The 17127-nt window shown below is 42.3% G+C and overlaps 1 protein-coding gene across 1 annotated transcript in view; it reads right to left on the bottom strand.

Annotated features, from left to right (window-relative positions):
- Nucleotides 1–17127, bottom strand: part of sorl1 (sortilin-related receptor, L(DLR class) A repeats containing) — a 102783-nt gene that overhangs the window by 27815 nt on the left and 57841 nt on the right. The window contains exons 20-26 of the mRNA XM_063207424.1: nucleotides 15194–15440; nucleotides 13774–13912; nucleotides 7014–7187; nucleotides 6159–6272; nucleotides 5231–5353; nucleotides 2630–2749; nucleotides 783–908 (exon numbers count right to left, since the gene is read on the bottom strand). Of these exons, the coding sequence (XP_063063494.1) occupies nucleotides 783–908; nucleotides 2630–2749; nucleotides 5231–5353; nucleotides 6159–6272; nucleotides 7014–7187; nucleotides 13774–13912; nucleotides 15194–15440 (1043 nt within the window). The remainder of the gene's footprint in view (nucleotides 1–782; nucleotides 909–2629; nucleotides 2750–5230; nucleotides 5354–6158; nucleotides 6273–7013; nucleotides 7188–13773; nucleotides 13913–15193; nucleotides 15441–17127) is intronic.

The following is a 17127-nucleotide window of genomic DNA, read 5'->3' as shown; positions in this document are numbered from 1 at the left end:
TGCAACCTTCTGGTTACCAGAAGAGCAGGCTCCTCTACCAGCTGATCCACCACCGCCCCACCTCACACTCCACACAGACACCAATTAAAGGCAAGATCAGGTGCTGCTGAATGGGTTGTGTGTTGTCGCATACCACTTCACTATGCAGACTTCATTTTCAAGTCAAGGCAGCTTCATTATTTTTCACTTCGCATTATATACAGAACGAAGAAACACATTAAAGAAGTCAACATTACATTATTTATATCTTAAGAAGAGGCACAGGTGAATGAGTCACACGGTGCGAGGCCCTATCGCTCATCTGCTGCAGAGCCCGTCAAGCAGACAGACCAGTTTAAAGGCCGGACAACCAGTGTTGCACGACCAAAACAAAGCAAAGGGAAATAACATTTGCCACGATATGAAACATGTTCCCATAGCATTTCTAACATACACAACCATACAGACACGACAGACACACAAAAGAACAAACGAATAAAAAACCTGACACAATCCTCACGTATCGCTGAGGCGGAGGCAGTGAAAAGGCTACCCAGAATATCAAAGGGAATAAATCTGGTGCTACATGCATGCCTATGCATGCCTGTTATTTCTTATTTATTGTCAGTGCATTAGACTAACGTTTCGACAAACGCCTTCAGAAATGACACAAAATCAACATCTGTGTGGCATCCATCTGGTCCTGCATTGGTTGCACAGGATTGTCACTTCAGAAGCATGGAGTGCGTGGTTCCTTTCTTCTACAGCAAAGTCGTCATGTGTGTGTAATGTACTAGACTTACTGCACTGGCTGGGGTCCTCATCCGTGCTGTCCTGGCAGTCCACGTCCCCGTCACACACCCACTTCTGGGGGATACAGTGGCCCGTGTGGCACTGGAAACTGCCCGCCTCACAGGTGTGCTGACCCACTGCAGGAGGGGGGGAGGATGGAGAGAGAGAGAGAGAGAGAGAGAGAGAGAGAGAGAGAGAGAGAGAGAGAGAGAGAGAGAGAGAGAGAGAGAGAGAGAGAGAGAGAGACAGAGAGAGAGAGAAATTAAGGGTAACAGAGGGAGACATAAATGGTCAGAGGTTAAAGAGGAGACAGAGACAGAGACAGAGAGAGAGAGAGAGAGAGAGAGAGAGAGAGAGAGAGAGAGAGAGAGAGAGAGACAGAGAGAGAAAGAAAACGGGAACAACAACAAGAGAGACAGAAAGATAGAGACAGAAAGAGGCAAAGAAAAAGAGCAGAGCGATAGAGTGAACGAAAAAAGAAAAGGTAAGAGAGGGGACATAGGGAGTTCAAGAGAAAAAGAAAGAAAGAGTGACCGAGGGAATACAAGAGTTTATGAGCGAGCACAGCAGACAAAATGGGAACCATCTGGATGAGATGTTAATGTAAAAGCCATATGTTTGAATATTTTATAGTGTGTATGCTCAGCATTGTAATTCAATTCTCAGTCTGCCACCGTGTGCTGGTTATGAAGGCTATTATCTGTGTTAAACGCAACTGTACAACTACAGGGGGCGCCCTTGAGATTAACATAAGAATGCATCCTTTCACTGAATACATTGCAACCAGTCAAGATCCAGTCAAGAAGAGTGTTCTCGGTCACTGTCCTTCAGCAATGGAACAAACTTCTAGAGGCTGAAATTCTAGGGTCATCTCTCAACCTTCAAGGAGCAAGTAAAGACTGTTCTCTTCTGAGACTATTTCCTGCTCTAATGCCTGAGCTGGCCTAGACTCAGGGTATCTCTAAGTCATGTACTCTACACTGTGCAACCCTGTGCTAATGTACTTCTGCACTTATTTTTCTGGACATTTGCTGTGCACGTTGTATCTGCAAGTGATGTATGCACGATTATGCCCTTGCTTTGGATTAAAGCATCCACTAAATATAATGTAATGTAATGCAACAACCATTCAATAAACATTCTTCCATCCTTTTGCTGAACATGCGACAAAGGCTTTATTGCAACAGAAGGGAAAATGCATTATCACAGAAAGTACAACAGAATGATCCTTATTAACATACTTGTGTATGTTGTGTGGATTGCCAACCCACATGCCTGTTCAGAAATTACAAAGTAGAACAGTACAGCTTTACACATGTGCACACAATTTGCTTGTGTATTGTGGGTGGGTGCGTGCTGCCCTTTATGATACACCTGTTTATTCAAGGGACTCCTCATACCTAAGCCCTTTTGTGACTTATGGGACGAATCATATCTGTGCAGTTGGCTTCATACACACCTGTGTGCTCCAGGTGCAAACTTGTATACAGGTCAATTACTTTTTTGGGGCTTAGGGGTCAGGTGGTACAAGCACAGCTAATGCCCATAAATTAATCTAGTAATTGGTACGGCAATGAATATGCTTCTTACATAATCCCCGAAAAATAATCGAATCCAGACAATAGTGGCATTAGCTGTGGTTGAACCACCCTGACGTGTGCTACTACTTAATTCCGCTTTGAAAACGTCATGTAAACACTTCACCATTCAGAATTAAATGGTAGTTCAACGTAAACTCGACTAAACTATTTAATTCGAAATTATTCATTCGGAATTAAAAACATCATGTAAATTCGGCCATTGACCCATACACCTCATTCACACTTGTGTGTTGTGGGTAGGAGAGTGCTATTCTCACCTGTGCAGTTGGCCTCATCAGACCAGTCCCTGCAGTCGTTGTCCCCATCACACCTCCAGGCTTCACGGATGCAGACACCCCTCGCACATGTGAACTCTCCAGGCCCACACTGGTGGCTCTCTGGGGGGCAAAACCAAACAGCCCAATACTGTGTTAGCAAACAGACTAATACTGGGTTAGCAAACAGACTTTTAGCCACAGCAAACAGACCAATACTGGGTTAGCCATGTGTCACCTTATCCACACAAACGACGGTCAATGCACACTGACCATAGTGGTCTTCATAATTTGGTCAGTCAGTCTTTGTGTGTAGTCTACCTAGTATACCCCTGTTTTTGGTTTGATAACAATAGTGTAATAGTAATTCGATTTTACAGCCTGGATTCATAAGGTACAATTCAGTGCCACATACTGCAAAAGACCTGGTTCACCTTATTGAGGCATGGAAGGCAAGGTAAAACAGGGTATTTTGGAATATGTGGCACTGGATGGATTTTAGCTTCGGAATCCAGCTTGCCCATCACTGTTGCTATTGTGTCATTATAGGAAGGTGGACAGAGTCTCATAGTGCATTTCTTGACCCATTCCAAACTAGGAGATGGGACTTCTGCCACCGCCTACCAAGAGAAATGCACTGAACCGCCAGTCAAAGTGGGATCTCCTACTGGCGAACTGGGGGGGGACCTCACTGTATTTCCACATGAACAAATTGAAGTCAGAGGACAATGGCGGCGCCCATGGAGCCGTTATTTAGAAGATCAACAAATAAGTAAATCTGTATTTCTCTCGTGTGCAGTTGTTTTAGACACAGCAGTTTTAACGCAACACTTTTTTCATATTATGGCGTGAAATTGGGTCAACATGAATGTCATGTATGGTACAAATAATCGACATTTGAGCGTTTTGGCTCATATGAAAACACCTCACCAAAGTAAGTTAGACCGCAGAGGTTGCTATAGTTGTAGATCTCCCACTTCAACTGCCTGGAAAGTGTGAAGTGGGAGCTGAAATAATACAGGTAGGAGAAGCTCCATCTCCTAGCAGTTTGGATTGGGCCTGCCTGGAATGCAGAATCAAGATTCTTGGTGGTGTTGGGTTATGTGTTAGTGATTAAGATAAACGTCAACTTCTTCTTTCCAAGCTTCTGCTTTCCAAGAAGCTCTAAGAAAAAGTCCAGTTGCTTACAACAACTGCAACCGAAACCAACTCCTTGGATAACAAAGTACTCTTTGTGGTTTGGCTTGTATGAAATGATATATGCGGAGAAAGAAACAGACCACAGTGCTCTGTCTAGTTTGGTTACTGTTGGTGTGTAATGACTTAGGATATGCACACAAACGACAATGATGAATGGACTCACAGTAGGCTACCACATGGACATAATGTGCCCCAGTGCAACTCCTGGTTTGGTTAGTGCGTTATGGTTTATGTGTTTAATGACCTTATGTGGACAGAAAGACATGCATGGGGCCATGGTGACTCAGTAGCCCCCCACCCCCTCCATTTCGACACCCCTGTGTGTACTATATTGTCCTATTTGGTTTGGATGGTGTGCAATGGCTACACACAGTATTACAGCAGCATTGTCCGGGTCTGTTAAGATTCTCACTCGTCCAGCAACTGGAATTTTTCTTTCCAAGCTTCTGTTTTCCAAGAAGCCCCAAGAAGAAGTCGTCCAGTTGCTTACGACTGCAACTGCAACAAACTCTTTAGATAAAAAAGTACCCGTTCTGGTTTGGCTAGCACGTAATGATGCATGTGAAGAGAGAGACAATCTGTCTGGTTTGGCGAGTGTTGATGTGTGACGACCGAGCGCATGCAAATGTACCACAGCGTGGTGTCTGGTTTGGTTACTGTAATAGTTAGTGTTTAATAACTACATGTAGACAGACAGGCGTACCACAGTGCTCTGTCTTATTTGGTTAGTCTCGAATGTACTGCTTCTCAACGGGTGCGCTACAGCCCCCCAAGCGGCATTAGGGAGGCCTAGGGGGGCGTTCAGAAGGATACAATAGAGAGGAGGTGTGCTCAGTTGACATTGGGTGCATTAGCCAATTTATTTTTAATACTAAGGGGGGCATCTGCAAGCTTATGATGAGGTCAAGGGGTGAAGGGAGGCATATGATGAGGTCAAGGGGGCATTTGTTCCTAAAAAAAGATTTGCCACTCCTGGCCTAATTTTTGCACACTCTTGGTCTAATGGGTAGTGCTTAATGCCTACATGCAGACAGAGGGACACACCCCTGTCCGTGTATAATGTCTGGTGAGTAATGACTGCAGGGGAACATACCACACAGTGTTCATGATGGCTTGGATTAATGCATGGCATTTGTGGCATAGACCAACCGCTTTACTCACAGCCCCTGATTTTCTGTGATATTACGATTGGCTCAGGCCATTGTCTATATTAAAAGATGGACCATCGGGCCGCCCCATCTTTGAAAAAAACACAATAACAACAAAAATGATAACAACAGAAAATCAACAGCATCGGCCAATGAGGACTGTCGACCCACCAAGAAAATGCCCTGTACTGTATGCCAGATTACCAGTCCAGCCCTGCACTAATGTTAGTGATATGATAAGTGAGAAAATGCATACCACAATGCTCCTCGTCACTGTTGTCACCACAGTCGTCCTCGTGGTCACACTTGAAGGCCAGCGGGATGCAGGAGCCAGACGCCATACAGCGGAACTGCACCGCGGAGTCACAAACAGTGGTGGCTGCAGGGGAGGGAGGGAGGCAGACACTACATTACTCCATCACTTTATTATCAATTATGTACTTGTATACGGTTATTGGTCTTGTCTTGCATTTTAATGTCAGTCTTGTTTGTCAGTCCTGTGTATGTCTATGTCATGGCATGGGATAGAGAGAAACACATTTGCAATGTCCTTGTATGACCTGTGCATATGAAGAAACTGACAATAAACTGGCTTGACTTGAATAGGTGGGGAGAAAGAGGGAGAGGGGGAGAAAGGGAGAGAGTCAAAGGGAACAGAGGGAGGAAAACGGGAGAAGAGGAAGACAAGACAGAGGTCTCTTATAAAAAGAAACTGCCATGATACAAACGCTTCAATGCATATGCAAAAGCACATTTATGAAATGATAGTTACAATAAGTCAACAAAAAGTACCAACAACCACACGTCTATCAGAGACAAACATGAAGCCCAACAGAGAGAAACAAACAGGAAAAGAAGGAGCGAGGGGGAGTGAGAGGGGGTGGGGGCAAATTAGGCAAGGGAACGGATATAAGAAAATAGATGATCGTAAAATGGTAGATGGTAAAAATGACGACGGGCAAATAATCGAATAGATAAGACCCTAGATAGAATAGAATAGAAATAGGAATAGAAAAGTTAAAGTGCATAAAAGCATATACAGAGAAAACACAGGAAGTATATCAGAAGACAAAAAACAAAGCTAAAAAAAAGAGATCAAAACACAGGAAGCACACAATGAGACAAGTGATAACACTGCAACAAAAGCACGTCTGATTGGCTGTTGCCATGGTAGTGGAACTCACGGCAGTCCTGCTCGTCGCTCATGTCCCCACAGTCGTTGTCGCTGTCACACTTCCAGATGCTGCTAATGCACTTTCCATTGGAGCAGCGGTACTGGTTAGGCAGACACGTGTGCTCTGGTAGAGTAGAGTAGAGTAGAGTAGAGAGAGAGAGAGAGAGAGAGAGAGAGAGAGAGAGAGAGAGAGAGAGAGAGAGAGAGAGAGAGAGAGAGAGAGAGAGAGAGAGAGAGAGAGAGAGAGAGTGGGAGATAAGGGAGAGGGAGACATACAACATTAAATAGAGATTAAAACAGACATTAACTGAGAGAGTGCTATGGCCTTGTCACATACACATTTGTGAACAACGTATTGTAATTATCACCAAGACTGATGATGTCAGTAGGGAGCAAACCATACACAAAAGTCTAAAGTCCTGTAGAAATGTTTTGAGCAAGTGTGTCTACTACATTACTTACCATACTTACTTTATTGCTTACTCAACTAATGTGTGGTGCAGATCCGACTTCAGAGAGTAAAATCCCTGCCACACATTCATTCCAACCTAGTGCTTTTAGTACCAGCTACCCCACACTAATCAGATATCATTTATTCTTAGACTGTTACATAAGGTATTTTCATTAAAGAACTGGTGAAATGCATCAGCTGTGTGTGTGTGTGTGTGTGTGTGTGTGTGTGTGTGTGTGTGTGTGTGTGTATTTGTCTACTGACCTATTTTAATGCAGGTGTTGTTGATCTGCTGGTAGCCCTGTGTGTATGTGTGGGTGCGCGTGTGTGCGTGTGCGTGCGTGCGTGTGTGAGTGTGAGTGAGTGTGAGTGAGCATGTCTATAAGTGTGAGTGTTTTCTTCCACTCCACTCACCTATTTTGATGCATGTGCTGTTGAGGAGCTGGTAGCCCGCTGGGCATTGGCACTGGAGTTCCCCGGAGGGCAGCGTGGTGGTGGGGGTGCCGTCAGGGCACACGCATGAGTGGCGACGCCCAGGCTGGGGCAGGCACAGCAGCGAGCACGGCCGCTCTGCACACGCATTGCTGCCTAAGGAGGCGTTGTAGAGAGAGCAAGGATATGTTATATTGTCTTACGTTACATTACACTTAGCTGACGCTTTTATCCAAAGCGATTTACACATATTTACAGGTTACGGGTTACTTATTCATTGGTTACAGTCCCTGGAGCAATGTGGGGTTAGGTGCCTTGCTCAAGGGCACCTCAGTCATGGATGGAGGTGTAGGGAGAGGCAAGGGTTGGATTTGAACCTGCAACCCTCTGATGGTAAGACCACCTCCATAATCATTGGACCACATTACATTTACAAAGCGGATTCCAAAAAAGTTGGGACACTTTGTATTTTGTGAATAACATCAAAACGCTGGCATTTTCAAAACATTCAGTATGTTAACAAGGTAGAACATTATGTACAGACAACAAATCAGTTGTTAAAGTGAAGCAGAATTATTGTTTTGAGGTAATTATGTGATCATTTAAAATTTCACCCTTGCAACAAATCCCAAAAAAGTTGGGACAGGGCCAATAAAATGCATTTTATATTAGATACGACTAAACACAACACAAGGGATGAGACTGAACAGTTAAATACTTTGACTGATGGCATAATTTTATTCAAAAATTAGATATTTTGATGTGCGAGACATGATTTCAGCAGCTCAACTGATAGGTGTGTTCTTCAACTTGTTTACCTTTTTTATGCTTAACTCATTGGCTGCCTTGGCCGTCGAATGACGTCATTTCAAATAGTGACGCCCCCTACCTTCGACGTCGTTCGCCGACAATTGCGTTTTTTTACAGCCAGGCCTCGAGGACGGTCTGACCTATCTTCTGTATGAATTTCAAGCCTCTAGGCATTTTCTAACTGTTCCTGTAGGTGGCAGAAGTGTCCTTAGGAACAGTCAAGGCAGCCAGGCAGGGCTTTAGCTCAGAGCAAGATGAAATGTCAAGACAAAAACACCCCTTTTTTACTATTATAATATAATCTCAAAAGTAGCATAGCAAAATCATTTTTGAAAGTAAAGCACCTGTGACAGTAGTCTACTTTCTTGCCCTCTGATTTTAACACAGGTAGGCTACTGATTTTAGTGTCCCTGACCAAAAAAAAACCTTCCTCTCATGACCAAAATACAATCCCCTGTTGCTATCTAGCTAGAAGGCATTGTAGCTAACTTGCCCAAAATACACCATGAGATGATCTGTGTGACAACCTTTCATTTTGGATAATGTGATCAGCCTACACAACATCAGGATGTTGCTTACAAAATATCATCTAACAGGAGAATGCACGGGACTAGTGGTGATGTGTCCCAACCATTGACAGTAAATAGAATTCATTCTATTTACTCTCAATGGTCCCAACTGAGGTAACTTGGGTATAAAGTTTGCTACGCTAGCTAGCTAGCTAGCACGAAATCGCTAACAACTTACAACTAAGCCTAAATAAAGGAGCCTTGGTAAGTCAACTATTTTTTACTCAATCCACAGTTATTTTTATGGATCTGTATAGTATGATCAGCTTACTGTATCATCAAAAAAGACAGGGGGGTTGCAGATTCTTGGAACAGAGTAGCCTTTGTGTCTGGTCAGATGCATTCAGCTCACATTAGAAAGCATTGCACTTAGCCTCAGACCAGCTAGCATTCACCACTCCAATCGGCTTGTGAAATGTTGGATGTGTGATCAGTACTTTATCAAAAGAAAATTCATTGAACAATATATGACAAGATCACTATAGCAGAACCATGATGACAGTAATCATCAATCTGCAAATTGTCCGCTCTGCCAAAGAAGCTGCAGTAAGCTACGCTAAGCGGTGCTGCCTGCCTATCTGCCTGCCTATCTGCCTCCCTCCCCACAAGACACAACACGGTACTATTTCTGGAGGAAATAAACCAGCTGTGATTCGTTCTCCAAGGAGGGGAGAGAGAGAGAGAGAGAGGGAGAGGTAGGGGGTGCATCCCAATATGTGACCTTGCCTCCTCCACTTGCCTCCTCCACTTGCTTCTCGTCATGATGACATCACTGACAACAGCATTATATTTCAATATCTTGGAAAAGCTCAATTGTAAAGTCTTTTTCTCATTTGCAATTGGGATGGTGGATGAAAAACAGTCCCTCAAAAGTTGTTGTGGCGAGGCTGACAGCTGGGAAACTTTATCGTTTTCTCCACGGAGGAGGGGCCAGGAGGCGGGACGAGGAGACAAGCACAAGTGGAGGAGGCAAAGACACATATTGGGATGCACCCAGGGAGTTACCGGAGTTAGGGGCAACTGCTGTCATGATCCATGCTGCGCGCCAGCAACTAAACCAAAACACCCTTGTTTTCGAGTCCCCCCGTTATATTTCAGTATATTAGGTTGAAAAGGTCATACAAATGATCTTTTTGTTCAGGCTACAGATGACAGAAGACTGTGTAATAGCAGCTGATAGGTTTGGAGTTGTTAGGACGATGCCATTACGGGCAAAAACGTTTGCAGTTATAGTTCTACTTCAAATGGCGTTTTCTCAGCTTTTTGGCTAGAAAGCAGCATTTTGGCGAATTCCACTTAATTTCAACAGATGATTATGAAAGAACGGAAAGGGGTAGAGAGACACCGTTTTTTTCTGATGACAGATGAGCGTCTAATCTGTGTTTTGATAGGTGGGTGATTCCGCCAAAAGAGTGCCATTTGCTGGTTGAAAAACCTTAAAAATAAACTTCAAATTTCATTCAATTTCAACATAGAAACTGTTAATGTACACATTTAAGCATTCAAAAAGAGCACTGGGCAATCTCAGGATAATTAATTTAATTTATAACAGTTTTTACCATAACACATTGTTATTTGAGTAACAGCAATTAGGGTAACAGCAATGAGGAATTAGCAAGAAATTAGCAATTGTGTGAAATCTGACCACATGGCATCCATGCTAATACTTTTTTTGCACAGAGCACATTCTTCACATTTAAGTGAACATTTTACTTTTGTTGTCATCAAACACTATCTAAAGATAATTAAGGTAACATGAAAGAGTTTTTAGATTGCCCCCCGCCTGATTCAACTACAACATCATCAAAAAAAAACTACACGAGAGAACTTAGTTTTGGTCTTCCCATTGGATTCAGGAGATCTAAATGATGTCACTTCCGGGTGCAAATGTCACTAGTGGGAGGGTCCCAAATGTTTAGGGGGCGGGATATACATGGGTAACAGCACTGAGTCAAAACCTGGGGACACGACTAAAATGTGATTTTTAACCAAAGTAGAATTAATTTATTCTTTTAAAAATACAATTAAAAGTATAGATGGATTATATAGTCACATATAAAGAAAAAAAAAACAGGTTTCGGAAGGATTTCTTTATCAATATTTTTGTGGTAAAGTGTTGCACTTCACTCTGGGGACACACGAGAAAGACTATAAAATAGGGTTTTGGATACATTTTTATCATATTTAAAAATAATATATTTACAAACTTTTCAATGGATCATGTGTAGAAAAGTTTGCTTTATAATGGAATGTAATTTATTTCACTTTATTCATTGATTTTATACATTTTATTTGCTGGGGACACAAATGGCACTCTTTTGGCGGAATCACCCAGGTATGGTGTTGACATAGACACAGAACTCAATTTTCTGTGAGCCTCCAAAAAACACCCAAAATGCTGAAAAATGGCTGGCACTCCGAGGTACTCTTTTATGAAAATGGCTGGCAGCCAATGAGTTAATATGGGCATATCCTGACTGCAAGAAAACAATTTTGTGACCGGTTCACTCTTATGTGACCTGTTTACTCTTATGATGGAACCACACTGTTGGAACATAGTAGAGATTTAAATTTGCCATCATTAGTGGACAATACCTAAAGGCGGTGCTCCAAAATATAATGCCTTGGTAGCTATGTTTGCTGTTTAAAGTCTGTATGTATCATTCAACATTCATTTTAATGCTCTACATGAGTAAGAAGACCCTAACCAAGTCACCTCTGCACCCCCTTACCATCGTATATGCTGTCTTTCAGACTGACCACTAAATCAAGCTGAAGAATTCATTTTCTATATAACCTGGAGGGTGCATGACTCCATAATTTTCAAAAAGGATTAAATATTTTCCATCCTGTAATCAGAGGACAGTTTCACATGTCTCGTAGGTCCATAGAAAGAGCTTTTCTGCATGCAACACTGTTTAATATCTGCATCATGTGCATTAATCAAGTGTTGTGTTTATGGTCATTTTTTTGAGAGCTGTCATTGTTGGAGTGTCATAGTTTGCTTATTGTCCACAAGTATGTCATGATCTCATAACTCATGCAATGATTACACAGAACTCTATATTACGGAAATAGGCCTTATATGCCTGCAATTTTGATAATTCAATCTTTCTGTGTAATAGATAAGTAATTAGTCCCTCAAAATCTTCGCTGCTGAGTGCCACAGCCTTTCTGTGATGGTATTTTAGTTGTGCATTAATGTTGGCAGTCAATATAGTTCCTTTTAAAATATTCTTCCTTGTGTCATTTTTAGAATTATCCAACTATTACAACATGTTTGGCCCTGTCCCAACTTTTTAGAGATTAGTTGCATGGGTCAAATTTTAAATGATCACATAATTACCTCAAAACAATAATTCTGCTCGACTTTAACAACTGATATGTCTGTACATAATGCTCTACCTTATTAACATATCAGATGTTTTGAAAATGCCAGCATTTTGATTTTATTCACAAAATACAAAGTGTCCCAACTTTTTTGGAATCCGCTTGTAAAAGAAGGGCTTTCAGATTATATTACATCAGATTTAACAGGCATTGCAGGGAGCAAGGACGTTCCGCACATGCAACACCGCATGGAAGGCGATAAAACAACACAAGTACATTTAGATTATCTTCATAAAGCACACAGGACACAACGACACAACAAATATTTAAAGATACATCTTGTATAGCACATGCATTACTGCCTGGAAGAGGATAAACAAGGATAAGTCCATTTAGACTATCTCTATAAAGCACACACATTAATTCCTGCAACTGGATATCACAACGTTATATCCTTTATATTTATAGCAGACACAAAGGGTTGGGGATAAAGCATTTACATTAAATTACATTTCACTTAGCAGACGGCATAGCAGGGGGCATAGGCGCCCAGTGCACACATTACTGCCAACAACAGGGACACAGCACACAGCAAGCCGTCTACTCAATTTAAATATGTTTATGTAGTACATCTTAACACAAAACATTTAATTAACCACAGCGTACAATTCTGTCTGCAGAGCGGCTGGGGAGACAGCATTTATGTTATATAACATTACATTATTTAACCTTACATAATATCTAGCAGACAAAGCAGAGAGCATACCCACTGTGCGCATACATTATAAGTACATTCACAATCGCTTATATAGGTTATTTACTATAAACACAAATCATTCACTAAAACACATTGCACCATCATTACCGCTTACAGAGAGTGGGAGAGACCGCATATGCCCAGATGACAGGCCAATTCAAATGTGTTTATAGAACACGTTTAACCACAAAACATCTCAAGTGCTCTTAAATTACACATTTGCACAATCAGCATGAGAGGTGTCGAGTGGGCATGGAAATGAAACCAACTTCCAACATTTTAAATGAAGTCAATTGTTATTCATGAGAAGACAGAGACAGTCCAAGATAATTCACGTTGGAGCAGGAAGTTGATGAATATCTTTGTTAGCCGCGATGTGGGACACGTATTAGACAAGCAGGAGGATGAGTCAAGCCGAACAACAACAAATCAATCAAGCTGTCAATACACTCGCGCTACCGGAGAAGCCGTTATGCCTAAGGTGCTTACAACAACCATGTTTAGCTCTGCCAATAAAATGTAATTAAATACATTTCCTTTAGCCACAAAACCACACTGCTGCCAAAACATCAACTAGTGTTGATGATTACCATTATTAAATCAATTTTAACCTAATTAACCTTATTTATTGTTGGTTATATGCATTTAAAACAGCATTGAAAGCCCAGGAAAATGAAAATGACCTTTATCAAATCTATTTGACGCCTGAAGTCTTTTTTCATATTGTTGTTGTTGAGGTTATTTTTGTGTTAAGAAAAATCAATGGTCTTGAGTACATCTGACATCGCAAGGTCCGTAACTCTCACCAACACTTTCCCTCACCCTGGCGGCCAGCATCATGCACACTATTATCATTATAATTGTGGTAATATAACATTAACATTATGTAACATTATTATAGTTTGCAGTAATCCTCATTACTTCACGATATTTGAGCCTGATGTTTACTTCCGACCTCATTAACATTATTTATTAGTTCATGCTTGATATTATTTGGATAGCTGTGGCCTTGTGGTTAGGGAGTTGGTGGGTTTGTAGGTTCGAATCCCAACTGACCTCTCCCTACACCTCCATCCATGGCTGAAGAGTCCATGAGCAAGGCAGCCAACCCCATTGCTCCAGGGACTGTAACCAATACCCTGAGAAATAACAACTGTAAACCCCTTTCGATAAAATGCAATGTAATATTATAGATAAATGCATCTGCTCCAAGTAGTGAAATGTAGGTGAAAGCAGTGAGTAACGTAAGTGAGGCTTTAGAGTATGTTTGTCTGACCTCGGGTCTTGCCCTTGTAGAAGATCTTGAGGTCCATGACGCCAGTCAGCCGGCCCACCAGGAGCTCGCTGTCTGGAGAGCCAGACTTGGGCGCCTTAAAGATGCCCATCCGAGACCAGTCGTCCCAGTACACATCGCTCTGCAAACACACACAGACACGCGGACATAACACACGGACATCACACACACACACACACACCAAAACACAGACAGAGACACAAACAAACAGAGACAGACAGATAGAGACGTATACACACGTACACACGCACGCGCACACACACACACAAAACCCATCATTATCCCCATTTAGCAGCACTTACTCCAGTGCTCCACAACAGTACAGTGCATCTCAGTTTATCATGTATATATTTCCTCAGCGGCGAAACACTACACCTGGTGTCTGGTTACAGTAATTGCCGGGTGCCGTATAAACCTAAACAAAGCACAGTATCTGTACGGGTTGGGTAGGGAATCACTAGTGAGGAAAAGCATGATGCTCTTTTTGTTTTACATAACATTACATTTGGCAGACGCTTTTAGCCAAAGCGACTAACAATCGAGGACATGATCAGAGCATACATCACTTGCAGATACTACATGCACAGGAAATATACAGAACAATAAGCACATATGCCAAGTAGAGTTACTGCTTTCTTTAACAAATTGAACGCCAGACCCATATTAGTATTTTTTCCCCCCATGTGTTGAGTTCCAACCCGTTAAAATACATTTTTTCCTATTTCTTATGTTCTACTTATCTTACTCTTTTCCTAACAGAGTGGAGCGCTAAAAGCTCAGCAGTATGGGAGCGTCAGCATGTCAGGACTGTCAGAACGACGACATGCACACTCTACAACCAGAAGTTGCCCAGACGGTTTTCAGTAAAAAAAGGGTTGAAAATTTTCTTGGGTGGAGGCGTTTTGTGGGAAAAATGAAAACGCTTATGCTGGAATACAATGACTTAAATATGCTTTCAAATTTGAGAATGAGGGTGGGGTGAAAACAATGAGTCAGTGAGTCGAAGTCTGGCTTACATCTAAACATCTAAAATTGGGCAAGCCTTACACTTCAAGCTAGTGACTTTTTGTTGATACTTAGTCTGGTCTGTACTTGGTCCACAACCCTCCACCCAAGTTCATTTGGCTAGTTTGGCCATCTACTGGTGGGGAGGGTATGGGACCTGCCTCACTCAGTATAACGGAGCGCTACAGAACTCAGAACAGTGGCATGGCATGAGTCTTCTGAGTGGATTTTCTAAGGCTTGGGACTTGAATTACTAATGTAAATAACCTAAACTGTATTGCCATTCAAACTGAGTTTGTGTACCTTGAACACAGAAATAGTGTAGGGGTGCGGTGGGACTTGAAAATACTAATCTAAATAGACAAAACTGCAGTGCCATTTCATTGCGTTTGTGTACCTTGAAGACGGCGATGGCGTAGGGGTGCGGCAGGCCCTCCATGAGCACGGTGCGCTGGCCCCCGTTGAAGTCGGCCCTCTCGATGCGGTCCCCGTACGCCTCGGTCCAGTACAGCCAGCGGTCATCGGCCGTGATGCCGTTGGGCCAGCGGACGCCCTCCGACACGATGCAGGAGACGTTGGAGCCGTCCATCCAGCCGCGGTACACGCCCGCAGCGCGGTCACCCCAGTCCGTCCAGAACATCAGGCTGAGTGGAGGACAGAGACGTATATCTTTATAGCTCAATTGGAACTCTACCCATCATCCCTCAGCTTGCAGGTGCATCACAGTGGAACAAATGTGCACTTGATAGTTTAGTTTTTAAGCATATAATGTTTTGGTGTTGCTTAGGGTGCATCAAAAAATGCTTTTTTCAGCCTATTGATCTGTCTGGGTGATAAAAGTGTTCCACTGCATGTACAAATAACACATGCAAAATATTTTTGCAATCCATGGTGGTTTACAGGTCCAACGGAATATGAGCTGATATGAAGGACTTGTGGATTAACTGCGTCAGTCTTTGCCAATTCAACGAAACCCTCCCACCTAATAACTTGGACTGTTTTTGTGATTTTGTTGAAATATTTTAACCTAAATATTTAAATGAAATAAAACCACTTTGACATATGTAAAATAACAGATTCCTAATTAACTATAATCATCAGTACCCCCAAAAATAATAGATATAAGTATTTCCGAGAAACTGGGAAATTCACACACTGACACACAGGCTAAGCAAAAGGAAAAAAATCTTCAGTTTTGGATAGAATGATGTTGTAATAAATAAAGGCCTCATGAAAATCAGAGTGTTTGACTCTGAGTTTGTTAGGCATGGTGAATAACTGTTGAGCTGATCTTCAGCCATGGAGGGACTTTGAATTCTTACTTGCAACTCTCACAAGTAATTTCTGAAAGGACTTTACTCTGGTGTCTACAGGACACAAAGTAGGTCTGGCACCACAGTCTTGATTCCACCAGACATCCTCAGCCGGCCAAATCTTGTGTCACTGGCTACAAGGTTGAAGATGACTCCTATGCAGCAAGCTGCTTTCACACGTGGCCTGATCTCAGAGTCAGGTGGTGATTTGTCAAAAGTTTCCACATCCTATGCCACAGCAGATCGATCACCATCGACCATCAGTGAGGAATGCCATGAGCAGTGGATACCACCTGCCTTGTGCACCCTGCACTGGGACAGCAAGTTGACGCAGACACTTGACAATGTGCGCCAGAAGGAAGAGCGCCTGACAGTTGTTGTTGGAGATAATACACAGCTGAAGTTGCTTGGTGTGCCTGCATATACAAAGGGGGCTGATGAAGCTTGTGGAACTATCATTGGCAACCTAACATGCAAATTGCTCCAAATTGCACTGTCATCATGTGGCAATAGGTGCCAATTATCCCTCAGACGAGAGAACAGTGCAACCTCTGGTGAGCGTGACACCTCCAGTCTGAGGTCATTAAATATTTGACTGAGTAGCACCTCGCCAATGTGATGGCGGCACCCAGACCACAGCAGTGGTCGTCCCAGTGAAAGCTGTATGGCTATGCAGGCTGCGCTCAGATGGCCAGTATTTGAAGCCGTGGTATCAAATGCCATATTGACTACTTGATTGGTGCATTGCCATTCTTGGAGCAATTTGCATGATTTTTTTTCCTTTTGCTTAGCCTGTGTGTCAGTGTGTGAATTTCCCAGTTTCTCGGAAATACCTATATCTATTATTTTGGGGGGTACTGATGATTATAGTTAATTAGGAATCTGTTATTTTACATATGTCAAAGTGGTTTTATTTCATATAAATATTTAGGTTAAAATATTTCAACAAAATCACAAAAACAGTCCAAGTTATTAGGTCGGAGGGTTTCGTTGAATTGGCAAAGACTGACACAGTTAA

This window comes from Engraulis encrasicolus, chromosome 9 (assembly GCF_034702125.1).
Source record: "Engraulis encrasicolus isolate BLACKSEA-1 chromosome 9, IST_EnEncr_1.0, whole genome shotgun sequence".
Taxonomy (NCBI): Eukaryota; Metazoa; Chordata; class Actinopteri; order Clupeiformes; family Engraulidae; genus Engraulis; species Engraulis encrasicolus.
Note: the sequence above shows the minus strand (reverse complement) of the source record. Positions and strands in the feature narration are given on the sequence as shown.